General features: G+C 43.9%; 2 protein-coding genes and 1 long non-coding RNA gene across 4 annotated transcripts; 1 reads left to right on the top strand and 2 right to left on the bottom strand.

Annotated features, from left to right (window-relative positions):
* Positions 1 to 4,090: 4,090 nt before the first annotated feature.
* LOC4347097 (probable folate-biopterin transporter 6) lies at positions 4,091 to 10,016 on the bottom strand. 2 transcript variants are annotated; one of them, XM_066304233.1, is made up of 6 exons: positions 9,463 to 10,016; positions 8,276 to 8,535; positions 8,074 to 8,172; positions 7,364 to 7,537; positions 4,804 to 5,316; positions 4,091 to 4,758 (listed from the first exon to the last, which is right to left on the bottom strand). In XM_066304233.1, the coding sequence occupies exons 1-6, from the start codon at positions 9,812 to 9,814 to the stop codon at positions 4,687 to 4,689; spliced, it is 1,470 nt and encodes a 489-aa protein (XP_066160330.1). In that variant the 5' UTR covers positions 9,815 to 10,016; the 3' UTR covers positions 4,091 to 4,686. The 2 variants fall into 2 exon arrangements, with proteins under 2 accessions (XP_066160330.1, XP_015610601.1); XM_015755115.3 differs by having other exon boundaries at positions 4,091 to 5,316.
* Positions 9,218 to 9,670, top strand: LOC136351826 (uncharacterized). Its single transcript, XR_010735080.1, has 2 exons — positions 9,218 to 9,353; positions 9,447 to 9,670. It is a non-coding gene; the product is annotated as an uncharacterized lncRNA (long non-coding RNA).
* A 661-nt stretch (positions 10,017 to 10,677) lies between the features above and the next one.
* On the bottom strand, positions 10,678 to 14,266 carry LOC4347096 (pentatricopeptide repeat-containing protein At4g30825, chloroplastic). The gene is made up of 2 exons (XM_015795830.3): positions 14,053 to 14,266; positions 10,678 to 13,925 (listed from the first exon to the last, which is right to left on the bottom strand). The coding sequence occupies exon 2, from the start codon at positions 13,875 to 13,877 to the stop codon at positions 10,989 to 10,991; it is 2,889 nt and encodes a 962-aa protein (XP_015651316.1). The 5' UTR covers positions 13,878 to 13,925; positions 14,053 to 14,266; the 3' UTR covers positions 10,678 to 10,988.
* Positions 14,267 to 16,125: the final 1,859 nt, after the last annotated feature.

The following is a 16,125-nucleotide window of genomic DNA, read 5'->3' as shown; positions in this document are numbered from 1 at the left end:
ATAGATTAATTAGGCTTAATAAATTCGTCTCGTAGTTTACATGCGTATTATGTAATTTGTTTTGTTATTAGTCTACGTTTCATACTTCAAATGTGGTATCCATATATCTGATATGACCCAATAAATTCTTTTTACCGGTGGAACTAAACACAGCCTTTACCATGTTTAGGGCTCACTCCAGGGTTTATAGGTCATGTTTGGTTCACTCTTAAACTTGGCGAAAGTTACTCTCTTCATCTATTAAAAGTATATATTATTTTAAGCTAAGTTAAAGAGAATTAGTAGAGGATTATCATTTCATAGTCCCATCGGTTGACCTAATGAACCAAAGAAAAAAAACCAAAATTTGAATTTTTGAACTTAATTTTGAAGTTGATTATAAGATATTCTCAACGTAATTTCCTTTTAATGTTGGCATTTAAGTTACTACGAACAAATACATAAAAGTTTTACTTATAAATTATTTTTTTCCTCTAATAAACCGTTTTTCTTATTAGGAAATATGGGCGACCAATGAGGCTCTCATAGAAAAAACGAGGGGGGGGGGGAGAAAACAAACGAGGATGATAAGGGAATAAGGGAATATTGTTGGTTTGATGGTTAAAACGAGAAGAAAATGATAATGTACTATTGTTAAAAGGTCTAGTGAATTACACCCTAAAGATAATTTAGGTGAGACAAATATTGAAGACAACTAACAAACTTATGGTCGCATCTAAGATAAGATTTGACTAAAACATAGTAAATGTATAGCACGTGGGGTCTAAAAATTAAATATCTATGACATGCACCAACTTTGCAATGAAACAAGCACATACCTAAAAGAGTATGGCAAAGCGAGACGATAAACCAAATTTTGCGCAAGGTACACCTCTTGCCTCAGTATAAGAGGAGATAGGAAAGTTGTGTTTTTTTAACATGGGTTCTACTTGTGCATGGAAATCAATTGAAAACAATTTTGGTGTATTAGCCTTTGCCATTTTATAAGCTGGGAGCTGAACAACTGGTACATGACGTTTGGTTGTTTGAATTTCTTATAGTGAAGAAGCAACATGCCAAAATCAAGGCTAACTTGGGCCAAGTCACACTATGATATTCCACCAATTTTCACAATGATAAGTTTAACATGGATCACCCACTACCATTGATTCATATTCATTGTCACCACTTATTAACCACTTTGTTTCTTTCACCATCGTAATTGTCTAAGTTGACTATCTAATTTCCAGTTACTATAAATTTCACTCATATTTAGAGGGTCTAGATTGCAACAAGATCCATGTTGCTACAATGATTCCAACCTTATCTTCTCCCCTCAGGTGTTTCTCCCCACCAACGCCTAACATGCTTCGTGCACAACGGTGAGGTACCCACGAGTCCTACAAGGTCGACCTCCCCCCTCCTCTTACCCTCTCCTTACTAAGTCAAACAACGGTGAGGTGCCTCCCCTCTCTGCCCTGCCATATTCTTCCCCCATCTTTGGTGGTTAAGGCTGCCAGAGATACCATTACCTCCTAACTTCTCTATCATCGACCTCGCTCATTGTCCTCCTTCAAACTCATGCTTTGTTGATGGCTCTGTTGTCTCACTACTAACACATGTCTACTGTCCCTGTCGGTCCACCATCTAACACAGGAAACCCTTTTCTTCCCCTTACACTAACCTCTAACCTTAGCCCTACCCCCAATCCTTACCCCGAAACTCTAAACACTAACCTAGCTATCATCGTTGTTGTTACTACTGTCATGCCTTCGCCAGATAAGACATCACTTTCATTATGTCGACGGGGGATACCCGTAGACCGGATATAGAGGGTATTGGGGTACGCTGGTGTGAGGATCTACGTAATACGACATCAAGCAACAAAAAACAGGGATTATACTGGTTCAGGCCCCTTAATAGGTAATAGCCCTAATCCAGTTGATATGGGATTATATAACGGAAATCACAGATTACAAAGGGAATAGTGGAACTCGATGATACCGACGAGATCGTAGTCGAGTTGGTTCGACTAGATCACCCGGCGACTTGGCTCCTGTAGGTTCCGGCTTCGTAGGCTGTAGTGGATGTGTTGGCGATAAGATTCGATGCCTTAGGTCCTCCCGGGGGGTCTCTTTTATACCGTAGGTCAGTTGGTCTCCAAGTAGGACTCGGAGACATCGGACCCTACACGATACAGTGACGACCCAGTTTTATCCGAGTAGGAATCTTTCCATCTGTGGACTCCGTGATGAATTTCCTTAACGTGTACAAAGAACGTCCGTATACGCGTAGATATACCATATCGATGTATGACGTATATCCAAGGGTAGAGGGTATACCTTATCCGTAACCCTGCCACATTACTAGAGCACAACATGTTGGATTTAAGGGTTTTAGGTGACTCAATTGCAAATCCTTCGTCCTAATCAACCATAAACTCCTATATCAAGGGTAGGTTTAGTGTCGTTACCACTATCTCACAACAAACATTGTATTGCTGTCTACTCCATCTATCCTAAAATAAGAGGATTGCTACAGCACGGGATTCCATTCCAACGGGATACTTTATGAATCTAATCCCCCACCACCTGTCTTCCCCATGTTCGAGCACCCATGTTGTAAATAAATGAAACAGTGGCACCCCTAGCTCCTTGCCCTCACTAATCACAACAACAACAAAAGAAGGAGGGAGGCGTCGATGAGAGGAAGGGAGAAGAGAAGATGAGACAATGATAGTGACTTGTTGGTCAACCAAACGATGACAATGCACTATCTTTCCTCATGTCTTGACCTGGCACCTGATACCATATGTACCAGACCCGATACCTAATACTCCTACTTGATAACATGCACCTAGTACCTATGGGTACCGGCTGGTACCTAAGATACCAGGCATGATACCCCAAGGTACCAGATCCTGGTACCTAGGTATTAGGCACAATACCCGAGGTACCAGACCCTAGTACTTGGGTACCAGGCATGATACCCCAAGGTACCAGACCCTAGTACTTGGGTACCAGACATGATACCCCAAGGTATCAAACCTTGGTATCAACCCTCTAATACCTAAGGTATCAGCTGTGACATACCTGTACACAACATTAGCGAGTAGAAGTGATAGGCTAGCAAGGAGCATGAAGAAACCCGACGACCTCTCATCGATCCACTTCATCAACACCAAGGTCATCATCTTCGTCGAGACTGGACGCCTCCACCTTCATGTTGGTGCCCAGGAGCTCGTCCCCCTCGGCCTAGCCGCCTCTCTTTCCTTCTGCTCGCACATGGCAACCCCCAACCTCATAGTCATAGTTGGCTTCGTCCTTGGCTATAACCCCCATGCCCTCGACAACCTCCACACTCTCACATGCTCCAGATTCGGTGTAGAAAGGGGGAAAAGAGGATAGGGGATATCATCGGCGTTGAAGACGATGGTCAAGGAATCGAGGACAGGGAGAAGGAGGATGGCCACTGGGGCAGAGGAGTGGATGGAGGGAGGAGGAAGACGAAGTGCTACTCCTCGGTAGGGGAGAAAAATAAATCGGTGGGGGAAACTTGATTCGGGAGAAACGGATCTAGGAAATATATAATGCTTACCCCTGTTTTATCACGTGTCCCTATGCCCCCGACGGGATTCCGTGTATTAGTTTTTCTGTAAAATAAGCTAACCTTGTACTAAGATGTGACACATCCAAGTACAATGAATCTGGACATATACTAGGATGTATCACATCTTAGCGAGATTGTTTTATTTTGGGACAGATGGAGTAGATGCCTATATATGGCTAGTTCGGAACTTTTTTTCGGCAGATTATTGGCTCGTATTATTTATGGATTATTTACTTCATGCCTATAAAATATGTTTTTCTACTTATTTTCCATCCGCTTGTTCCTAGTTATTAATTAATTATCTTTTAAAATATTAATGTATCACGTTAATTAAGTGAGTCGTCCCATTTCATTTCATCAGCCAATCATCACTTTCAAACAGGAGATGGCCACCATTGCCACCGTTGCCGGAGAAACCTAGAAAGCCAACAGAGCACGAACCTTAGAAAGCATTCCATGATGAGGATATCAAGTAAGGATGAGCAAGAAATCAGACGATCAATGAATAACAAATCTGTGTATATAGTCTACTATATATATTCCCAGTTGTTATAACTTACTTATAAAGTAGAGATGTACTGCAACCTGAGATAGAACCCAAAGTTCAGCATCTTTTCTAAAACAAATCCAGAGTTTAGTATCACTTCATTTTTTTTTTTGGGTTTGTTGGAACCATGCCACCCTATATTTATAAATTTGAGATATACCACCCGTATCTCAATGACATATAAGACCCACATGAGTCAATAACATGTGGGTCAGGGTGGCATATCACAAATTTTGTAAAATTTGTGTGGCATGGTTCAAATTCTCCCTTTTTTTTTTTTCTCTGTAGAATCCTCCTATGCTAACCAAACTGAACAGAAAACAGAATCCGTACATCCCAGCTCATCTTTCCACTCCGGGTTGCCCGTACAGAGAGAGATGCCATTTCTGTCACCTGGCAACGTCTCATCAGAGACATGCATGCGCTCGCCATGAACGAATCAACGAATCTATCTGATCGATTGATCAGAGCTACTATAGCTGCATCCTCACCTGACAGTGACAGGATGCATGCAAGAACGCGCTGCAACAATGTCGTATGATCAACTATGTTCAGTCGTCGTCGTCGTCGTCGTCGACGTGATCAGCGAATTTCGCGAGCTGCAGCCTCTCCTCGTCGTCGCCGTCGCCGGCGGCGGGAGGAGAGCCGTCGCCGGCGACGGCGAGGAGGTCGCGCGGCAGGAGCACGTCGGTCTGGTCGGCCGTGGGGACGAGCGAGATGGCGGCGAGCGTGGACAGCCGGAGCAGGTTCCTGACGAGGACGGCGAGCCAGAGGCGGGCGAAGTCGGTCCTGGTCACCCGGAGCGCGCGCAGCACGGCGGCGCCGCCGGCCTTGGCCGCCAGCATGCCGGCGCTGTCGATGCACATGAGCAGCGCGAAGAAGGTGCCCTCGGCGCCCGGCGGGCACAGCTTGGTGCTGAGCACCATCATCGGCATCAGCCTGACGCGGCCGACGACGCGGGCGCAGCACTCCTCCAGGGTGACGAAGGCGGCGTCGGGCACGCCGAGGAGGAGGTTCCACCGGAGCACGAAGGTGAGGTCGAGGAGGCCGGAGACGCCGTACAGCAGCTGCGCGTAGAAGAGGATGCTCCGGAAAGGGTAGTCCTTGAGGTACTTGTGGTACACCAGGACGCCCACCATGGATGCAACTGCGCCGATGGCATGGACCATACCAACAAATTCCTGCATATGCAATGGGATGAGTACTATTTTTAATCTTGTGACAACATTATTGACGGAAACGGATCCTCTGACGTAAAGTTACCCCCTGACGTGGTCAGGGGCGGAGGCAGCATTTTAGCAAGAGTAGGGCTAAACCATATAACTATAAATTTTGTGTGCAAATTCTACGTAAATTTCAGTGTTTCTCCATTAAAAATTTTTGCCACGTGTGGGGCCCAAGCCCAAGTTGCCCTACACGTGGCTTCGCCCCTGGATGTGGTCACTGACAGGTGGGCCCAAGAGCGGTGGGGCCCACATGTCAATCACCATGTTCCACTGACTTTACGTCAGAGGATCTCAATCCATTATTGACACCCTTAGCACCTGTTTAACAAAATGCGGTTGGATTAAGCCGAAAAAGAAATCTTTGTAAGCTGTTTGTATCTTTTCAGATGAAGGAAAGCTTTATTGATCTTAGATAATCGTATCGTTAAGAACATTTCTGTATAAGTAGGATGCACATAGCTTATGATTATTAAAAAGAAAAAGAATTGGGAAATTTTGACAACAAATATTAGGCAGCAGTAAACTATGACCACAATTGATCTTATCCCAAACTACTACTTGTAAACTGTTCGTAAGAATCTTGTTGTACATGCGTCCTTTTCCATTGTTTAATTTAATTTACTCTTATGACGCCCTTAGCAGTTAGCACTTGTTTAACAAAAACTGGTTAGATTAAGTGAAAAAAGAAATATGTGGAAACTGTTTATGTCTTTTTAAGATAAAGGAAGATCTATTGATCTTAGATAATTATATCAATACAATTATTTTAAGAATGCTTCTGTATAACTAGGAAGTACATAGCTTATGTTCATTAAAAAAGAAAAAAAAAAGGAGGGAAGAGATGACAACAAATATTATGCCGCAGTAAACTATGACCACAATTGATCTTATCCCAGACTACTACTTGTAAACTGTTTGTAAGAATCTTTTTTGTACATGCGTCTTTTTTCATTGTTTAATTTACACTTATGATACCCTTAGAACTTGTCTGATAGAAAGGGATTAGATCAGATTCCTTTAGATTAAGCAAGATAATTACTATATCAGAAGGGATTGAACTACTGATGCTAATCTCCATTCACCCTATAACAAGTGTGAATTTTTCATGATCAACAGTCTTCTTTTATCCTTTGTGAGGGATGCTTTATGCATTTGCTTTCGCTATTCACAAAACATACTCATCATGCCCTGACTTTATATTTGTATAAATGTCTAGGAATCTGGAGAAAACCCAGCTCTCCAAATGGGGCCTGACTGCCTAAGCTTTAAGGAACAATGCCATTGTAAAGTTTCCATGTAACGCTTGAACATGGAGATTGTGTACTATCTATTCATTATAAGCTCTTAGATCATGGAGATTAGGACTAATTGTTATGTGCCAGGCTTAGATTCTGAGATAAGGTGAAGAAATATTTTTGGGATAACATAGTCTATCTTATATAAGGCATCTGTTACAGACAGTGAGGACAGCATTGTGGACCAAGCAAGATTGTGGGGACATAACCCGTGTGAGTGCATACTAGATTCCCAGTTTGAAGGAAAGGGCACACTTTTGTCTAGGTTTCCTTCCTGATATACCTTGATTGTGTTATTTTCTGTTGCTTGAAAGTGATTGGTGATTAGTGTGTAGGACCAATTCAACATATCCTATTGCACCTCACTTGTATTATCTTATTGACAAGTATAAACAAACCCTGAGAAAAAAAAAGGTAGCATCATAAAGACATGATATGAACTTGAGAAGAAATGAAGGTAGTTGCTGTTTTAAAGAACATCTGTATGCCTATGATGTCCCTGTGTTTTGTACTTCTGTATTATGTGTAGAAGTGTTGAGAGCAAAAAGAAGAGTACTTGGGGGCACATTGTAAACTTGGTTTTCCAGTCCAAAACCATGTGCTATTGTTTCAAACTTCCAATATGGACTTGGATTAGGCCTTTTATCCAACAAATATGCTAATCAGCGATAGGATTAAGCAGGCAGGTAAAAAACAAAAACATTTACCTGAGAAAATCCAGGATTAGGTGGTTCCTTGCTAGTATACCAGTAGAACTGTCCCTCATGAGTGCTGATACTAAGCGCCAGGGAAAGAAACATGTACAGGGATGGCTTCCACACTACTGGGTACTTTATTGTCTGAGCCATCCCTTTCACTGCCATATGAACCTTATTCAAAACCTGCACATTAGCATCTTGGTGAGAAACTATATATTGTGTATTTCTTTCATTGTTATACCATATATTAAGATATACTTGGTTTCTGCCTATGCTTTACAGCCTATTGAGTTCACTGTCTGTGTTTACTTGGGATTCAATCCGTAAAGGTCTTAGTTGCTTTAACAAGACCTGTGATGAATCTCAGTCACTGAAGCATCAGTTTCATTTTATTGTGAACTTTGCTAATATGTTACACATCTCAGAAGAACAATACACAAGCCACTCGTCTCAGCTTGGCTAAGCCAAGTGGCATGCAGCGATATCAGATAAACCATCCTCTATCTGTACGACCATATGAAGACACCAAAAATATATATTGATATTCAAAACTTGGTAAATTTCAATGCAGGCAAACAAAAAAATATCATAATTAAATGGAACAAAATTTCAATGCAGGCAAATAAAAAATGTCACAAGTAAAGGGAACAAAATTTCAATGCACACAAATAAAACTGTCACAAGTAGATAGAACAATATTGCTTTTCACTTCGGCATACCTTCTCTTTCACATTATGCTGATACATTTTCAGCTCATATATGAAAAATCCTAGAAAAACCAACGTTGCAGGAGGTAAAGCCATCACACCTAATGCACCCTACAAAAAGAATCATACAAAATTTAAATTATCAATGAAGCAACATACCAAAAAATGGAACTTGGCAATTCAATAAGCTTCAAGAATTTAGGCTGTAATTGACCTGTGCCCCAAGATGGTGGACAAACATTCCACTTGTAGCATACCCAATAAGTGCACCTAGAGATGATGAGAATGCACAAAGGCTTTGCATGTCTGGGACTAATGATGGCTTATCAATACCATTCTTCGCAATGCATGCATCTATTGTAACATCTGCTATGGCAACTGCTGTTGATATCCCCACAAAGGAAAGTATAGCGGAAGTCATCGGTAGTCCATTAACCATGGTAACAATAGCAGCTGAAGCCGTTCCAAGTACTCCTGTCAGCACCAGAAATAAATGGGATTTATTTGTCAAGTTTATAACTGCTGTAGAAATCGACAAAATGTAACATATAAGTTTCTGATCAATATGTTCCATGTTTGCTACTTTCTCAGACTCACTTTAAAAACTTACTACAGCAAGGAATTGTTAAAATGATCATGCCCAGCAATTTGTAAAGTGCAATATCACAGATACATCACATTGATACTTCAATTGTTCTAAGAATTGGCAAGATAACATCTTACACCAAATCTTGCACCTACTAATTAAGATCTGGCTAGACCTCCAATAAACAATGCATATATCATCAAATATCCAAAGTCCCAAACGAAATCCACATGGTAGTTGAACCAACACATCTTCATCCCCAATTCCATCCAATGAGCTGCTGATACCTAGCATAAACAGTTCCTGCTCGTGCCTGGAACTACCTCTCCAGTCTCCACTCAACCTCTCTCTACAAAGTCTAAAAGTATGTACTATCACCAAGCACTCGTTGTGTTATCAATTCTCTACCCCCAGCAACCCCCTGAACCTTTTGAAAAAGCTGAACTAGCACTATGTTTTCAATTACCACCACATCAGACCCCAAATATCATTTAAGAACTTACTATGCCTACCAAATACTCCCTCCGTCCCATAATATAAGAACCTAGGGTCCCAGACTAGGTTCTTATATTATGGGACGGAGGGAGTACCAAATATGCCACCACAACTAAAATTTCTACGACATTATGGACACAGGAGGAATTCAGGATGTTCTTACCAGCAAGCATATTGCTAAAATCTTCACAAATTTTTTTGTTCTTTAACTGTGCGCATACTCTATCTACTGATAAGATTCTCTAATCTCTACTATCTATGCACGCCAACTAAAGATCATCAATCTCATCATTTTGAGATGCAGGATTCCAGTGGCTGACCTGCGAAGAGGAAGTAGGGGCGGCGGCGGTAGCCGCGGACGGGGAAGACGTCGGTCATGATCCCCCAGAGGGGCTTGAGGACCCAGGGGATGAAGAAGACGGCGGAGAGGAGCTGCACGGTGGCCGGCTGCACCCGCTGCACGTCCTTCCAGTAGTAGTCCGACGCCACGCGGAAGAAGGACCCGGCGAACCCCTGGCTCAGCCCGTACACCAGCACCACGCCGGCGACGAACGTCGCGCCCAGCTCCCGGCACAGCATCCGCAGCCACCGCACCGGCTGCAGCGCCGTGCTCGCCCATCCGCCGCCGCCGCCGGCGATCCCCTCTTCCGCTTCTTGTTGTTCTTCCGGCATTGACCTTGGATTTCTTTTGCTGGTTTCTTGAAGGATCACCTCACCTGCTCATGAGGGGTTCTTGGCGCACGTGCGGACGCCTCGCCGATGAGCTCGAGCACCGGAAGCGAGGTCGGCATTTGGATTAGTTTATTTGTCCGGGAGGAGGTGTTCACCGGGGAAGCCTCGAGCTCCGGGAGGTGGAGCTCTCACCTCACCTGCTGCATCTGAACAAGGCGAGGCGTTGACTAAAAGGCATGGAGGCGACGAGGTGTTGCTGACATTTTCGGCAAATTTTTTTTTGACTTTTTAGTATGGATAGTCAAAGGAAGTGGAATTGCCGTCACATCTTTTTTTTGACCGTTTAGTAGTACTACGAAAGGTTGAAATTTGGAGATCGGGTCTTTCGTAAAAAGAAAAAATTTTAGGTGTTACATCGAATGTTTAACTGGATGTTGAAAGGGGTTTTCGGACACAAATGAAAAAACTAATTTCATAACTCGCCTGGAAACGGCGAGTCGAATCTTTTGAGCCTAATTAATCCGTCATTAGCATATATAGGTTACTGTAGCACTTATGGCTAATTATGAACTAATTAGGCTAAAAAATTTGTCTTGCGATTTCCTCCTAACTGTACAATTAATTTTTATTTTTATCTATATTTAATGCTCCATGCATGTATACGAAGATCCGATGTGATGTTTTGAGAAAAAATTTTGGGTAACTAAACAAGGCCATACAACTACAAACTGACCGAAAACATTTGGTCAGGTACGTCAAAATCAAGCGGGAAAAGTTGCCTGAATTGAGATCGCAGAAAGCGCACAGATTTTACAATGACAGATTGACAGACATGAGAGGGTACAATGGACATTGAACTTGGGTTTCTCAATGAATCTTTGATCATTATTATCAGAAGTTCAAACCAGTTCTGGTAAAAAAATTACAATTGTATGATTGGTATGATAAAAGTTCCTATCTTGCTATCCACTGATTGAGTTTCATCTTGTAAGAGAATGGAAAGGTAGGAGGTTTTTCTGAATCTCCGGTACCCATAGGATGTGTAGAACAATCAGAAATAGTTCTCTGTACAATGTCACTCACATGTATGTATGTACTCTACTGAAAGATGAAATATAAACGTGTGCGGATGCCAGAATTTGCATGCAACCAAAACTCTGAATTCTTAGGCACATCATGTTCGAGTTGCAGCAACTCCAGTTTGCTTCATCCAGAGAGACCACTTAACTGCTTCCAGGAAATTCTCATTCCTCTGTAGAGCAGCTATAAGGTTAGTATAGGTTACTCGGTCAGCGGCAATGCCTTTAATCCTCATCTCCTGCATCAGTTTAACAGCATCTTCAGGCATTCCTGCTATCCCGTATGCTTTTATCAAGGTGTTGTAACTGTACAGATCTGGCTCGCCACCACGGCTCTTTAGCTCCGCAAGAACGTTTGCAACTCCTTCGATCCAACCCTTTCTCCCGTATATATTGATCATAATGTTGTAAGTATAGTGATCAAACTCGCATCCTGCTCTCTCCATTTTTTGCAGAACAGCAGCAAACTCCTCCAACTGTCCTGCCTTACCGTAAGCATCCAGCATACAGTTGTACGCCTCCAGAGAAACAGGGAACCCTGCCTCTTGCATCCTCTGGACGAAATAAATCATGCTACGAAAATCCCCATTTTTTGCATGCGCGGCAATAATGGTATTGTATGATATGATATCTGCCATACCCTGCTTGCGAGCCATGAGAAATACCTTTTCTGCCTTATTAAAAAGCCCGGCTTTTCCATATATGTCTAGCAATACATTGAGGGTAACAGTGTTGGCCAAGTGCCCTTGTTGAATCATTTCATCAAAAATTCTTGAGAGCTCATCAACCGGTATTGCCCGCCCACAACAGTTTATAATGCAGTTGTACATGGCTTCATCCAATTCAACTTGACTCTTTAGTATCCAGTAATATGTATCAGATAATTTCTCGAGTAGGCCACATTTTTGGTAAGTCCGAAGCATGTCAAGGAAAAGGTACTTATCAGGAACTATTTCCTTTTGTTTCTCCATGTCTTCCAAAACCAAACAGGCATCTTCTGGTCGCCCAGCTTTAGTATACATCCTCACAATTACGCTGTAGGCAATCATGTCAAGAACACAGGATGATGCTTTCAGTTCAAGATATAAAGCTTCAGCATCAGTGAATCTCTCCATGATGCTGAAAACATCAATCATACTGCAATAAATACGCAGATTTGGATGTGTTGCCGACTTAGGCATCTGATTATATATCCTGACAGCATCATCACAACAGCCAGCCTCTTTGCAAGAACAGATCAAGATATGATATAAATTGTCTTCAAAATCAGAATCTTTCCACTTCTTTTCGCGCAAAACACGCATAGCTTCTTCTACTAGAGAATTTTGAACGAATCCTGTTACTAAAATAGAGCATGAGGTGGCATCAAACAAAATCTTCTTATAGAAGCATGCTTTTAGAATCTGAAGAACTTTATGCATCCTTCCTACTGACCCATATGCTCGGACAAGAACAGTGACAATCGATGAACACTGGCAGCCTGCTGCCCGCATGTCCTCGAGAATCTCTGTTGCACCTTCACTGTCATCATGTCTTGCTAGCAAGTTAATCATTGTGTAAAAGTTGGATGCATTTGGTTTAAATCCAGAGTTTCGGAGTTTCCTGTAGTACAAAATTGCCTGTTTGTATTTGTCTGCTCTACCAAAACCTTCAATCATTGATCTATAGGTTGTTTCATCAGGAGCTAAACCTGCACTCTTAAGCCTATCAAACACTTCCATTGCCTTCTGCATGTCAGAAACTTTTCCATAACCTGTAATTACCGTATTGTATGCCACAACATTCAGAGCAATTCCTTCATCTACCAAGGACTTCAATACCAATTCAGCTTCTTCCATTTTGCCTTGTTGACAATAAGCATTTAGCCGCACTAACCAATTTTCCATGTTCGGAACTACTTCATCATTATTCATTAGAGTAATAACCTCCTCAGATTTGGCAAAATGGCCTAACCGTGTATACAAAGTAACCATAGCTGAGTAGGCATTAACACACTTAATGCCACATTTCCTCATTTTAGCAAAAGTGAATTCAGCTTCTGGAAGGTTCCCAATCCTCTGGTAAAGTCCCATAAGCATACCAACTGTAGACACATTCGGCTGCACATCTCTTTCAAGCATCATATGAAGCCACTTTGTTCCCCAGTCAACAAGCCTCCGTTTGGCACAAACATATATAAGCCCATTAAATGCTTGAGCATCCAGAGCGCAACCCGAATCAGCAACCATTTCATGAAGCAACTGTCCAGCTGCTTCCCAATCCTCCTTCCAGGCGATCGCTTGAAGCGCTAGGTGATACGCCTCAGCATTTCCCTTCAGCTTTCCATTAGCCTTCATCCACTCAAAGAAACCAAGAGCTGTCTTATCACTATGCTTCTCGAGACAGATGAGAACAGAATTGCACTCCTCGATGCTAGATTCATGGGTAACACTGGACAAAATTGCAGCAATATCATCCTCGCTCAACAAAATCCTCTGATCTTGCCCACTCTTTCCACTGGCACGCCTCGGAGCACTACGCCGTGTCAATCTATTTCCACCCTGCCCTCTTCTCCTGAACTTCATCCCCTTCTTCTTTCCCGCAGAAATTCTTGGAATACCACTAATACCATCCACCATGTCCCGACGCAAATCGGACAACACTTTTCCACTGGAGCTAGCGTCTTCAGGTGAATCAGATACGCATAGCGCAGGCTCCCCGCCGCTACTGTCCTCCAGAGATGAAACCACACCATTCACCAGACTTGCCCTGGGATGATTCTTCCTCCTCCCACTGTCAGCACACGAGAGCCCATGGCATGCGGCAACTCCACCAGCTGCTGCGTGCCTCCGGTCCACGGCATATCCGGCGCTGATTGGCAGCACCCAAGAACTGAACCCGATCAAATCCGGTCCATGCTGAACCGCGCTCCCGGCAGCAGCAAGACTGCCTCTTCTGGCCTCCGGAGCACCACCACCCGGCGTGCAGATCCGCAGGGCAGCCATTCGGATCCGGACAAGGGCATAGACTCACTACTCCGGATCGAACAATACCTGCGCATCATAGCAAAACAGCGAAACAGACCGCGATCAGCGAGGTGCAGGACCAAACGATTCTTTACAAAAAGATCAGCTGGTCAGCTCGCGAACTGCAAGATTCACATTCGGTGCTGTGGTTTACCTTGGAGGGAGGCTGGCGGTGACGAAAGCAGAGAACTTTGGAGGCGGCGGCTGCCGGGGGGGGAGGGGAGAGGAGGTTTTGGGATGGGATAGGCGGATAGGGAGTGGGTGACGGAGGGGGAAAGCCGTTGGAGCAGCTGCAGGCCTGCAGGGGTGACCGGTGGTGGTGGCTGCTGATCAGCAGTGCTTCAGTGGTGAGATTACAGAGATCTGCTAGCGGTGATGAGGGATCAGATCAGAATATCCCAACTAGTGGCCGAAATTTTGACAATTTAGGGTTTTTTTTAACTTATTACAACAAAAAGAACCGTGCCAAGAAATTATTTTAGAAATAAATCACAATTCAACATCGTCGAGGATGACGCTGAAGTATAATGTATCCGCGCACATACCTTTTAGCGTTTAGAACATTATCACATTGGCACGAAATCCCTATCCGTAAGGTTTAGCGCTATTAAGCTTGGCGCTGACCTCACTTATATAGGTACAAAAGTAATAGCGCCATCCGAGCAATAATTAGAGCTTAGTGCGGTGGCGCGAAGTTTGTGCATATATGTGGACGAGGCATGTTTGACACTACAGCAATATTTTTGTTGTTGTTTCTATTTGGTGACATTTCTTTTTTTACACTTTACTAGCCAGTGTTTTTTTTTTAATTCTTGGATATCATATATAGGACAGCTTTATCCTACACCCCCTCCCAGCTAAACAGCTGATCTTTTGAAAGAGATCACACAAATAGCTAAGTTGATATTAGACAACCATTTAAAGTTCCAAAAATAAACTCAATTCCGTTTATGAGATATAAAATTGAGAAACATTGGAGAAAAAGATGATAGTGGCTTTCCTCTATGATTTGTTAATTTTATATCTCATAAAGGGAGTTGAATTTGTTCGTGCAACTTTGTAGGGTTATTTGTTTACACATTACTTACATGTGTGATTTTTTGAGATTTTTTTAAGACCTTTTATATATATATAAAAGGTTTCAAGTTTTGTCGGTGATATAGGCCCGAGGATACCTGAACTAGGGGGAAGGGAAGCTCTTCCTGTGCGGCGCGCACGGCGGGCCCAGTCCCCCTCGGGGGGGGGGGGGGGGGCTTGGGGTACCTTGTCGTACCCCTCGGGCCCGAGGGGATGAACCGCCCCCGAGGCCCTCGCTCGGCCACCACGTGACGGCCATGTGGGGGCTTGAGCGGGCAGGGCGCCGTTCGCCAGGCGCATTTATGGGCGGCGCTCCAACCGCCCCCGTCGCATTTAATGCGACGTGGCAGGTCGTGCGCCGCCCACTGATGGACGTGCGCCTGGCGACCGCTTTTTGACCGGTCTGTGACCCGGTGATGGATGGATGGGATAGGTGGCAGCGCACCCACGTCCCGCTTTGTGTCAGACGGCGTGGGGGCTGGTATGCCCCGTCCCATCATGCACAAGGGGAGGACATGCAGATCGCCACCTCCCATGCGCGTGTGCCCACAAAGTCGTCAAACGTTTAATAGGGGATGACAGGGGATGTCCCCCGTGTCAGACGAAAGGATTCAGTGGGGGCCACCCAAGGGCAGCTGCATGGATCGCTTCTGGCCCAAGGCATGGGATGCTTTTTAATATAGGCAATGTGGGCCCCTTTCCTGTGAGGAGAGTGTAGGGGCGATGCATGTGGTATCCCCTTCTTCTATAAAAGAAGGACCATGCCCTACGAGTAAGGGGACGTCTCTTAGAAAGCCGGATTCTGGGAAGAGGCCGGCCAAGCCCTAGCTGGTACTCCCAGGGTCTGAAGTCTTTGTAACCACACAAAGATCATCGCTCAAATAGGAGTAGGGTATTACGCTTGATAGCGGCCCGAACCTGTATAATCCCTCGCCTTCCACCTCATAAGCCCAATCCCCGCGGATCCACCTCGCTTGCGTGAGCACACGTTCCTTGGCATTGCACCCGGTCCCCTAGCCGAACTCACAAAGGGGAGCCTCACAGCCTCCCGCTAGGGAGGATCACACCTCGACAAGTTTCTACCTAGGATGTGATTTTTACCATATGTTAGCCACGTAGTTGCGCTCTGCGCGACTTTTGATCCCATATA

The sequence above is a fragment of the Oryza sativa genome, chromosome 9, assembly GCF_034140825.1.
Source record: "Oryza sativa Japonica Group chromosome 9, ASM3414082v1".
NCBI lineage: Eukaryota > Viridiplantae > Streptophyta > Magnoliopsida > Poales > Poaceae > Oryza > Oryza sativa.
The sequence above is the reverse complement of the archived record's forward strand: the minus strand, read 5'-3'. Positions and strand labels throughout refer to the sequence as shown.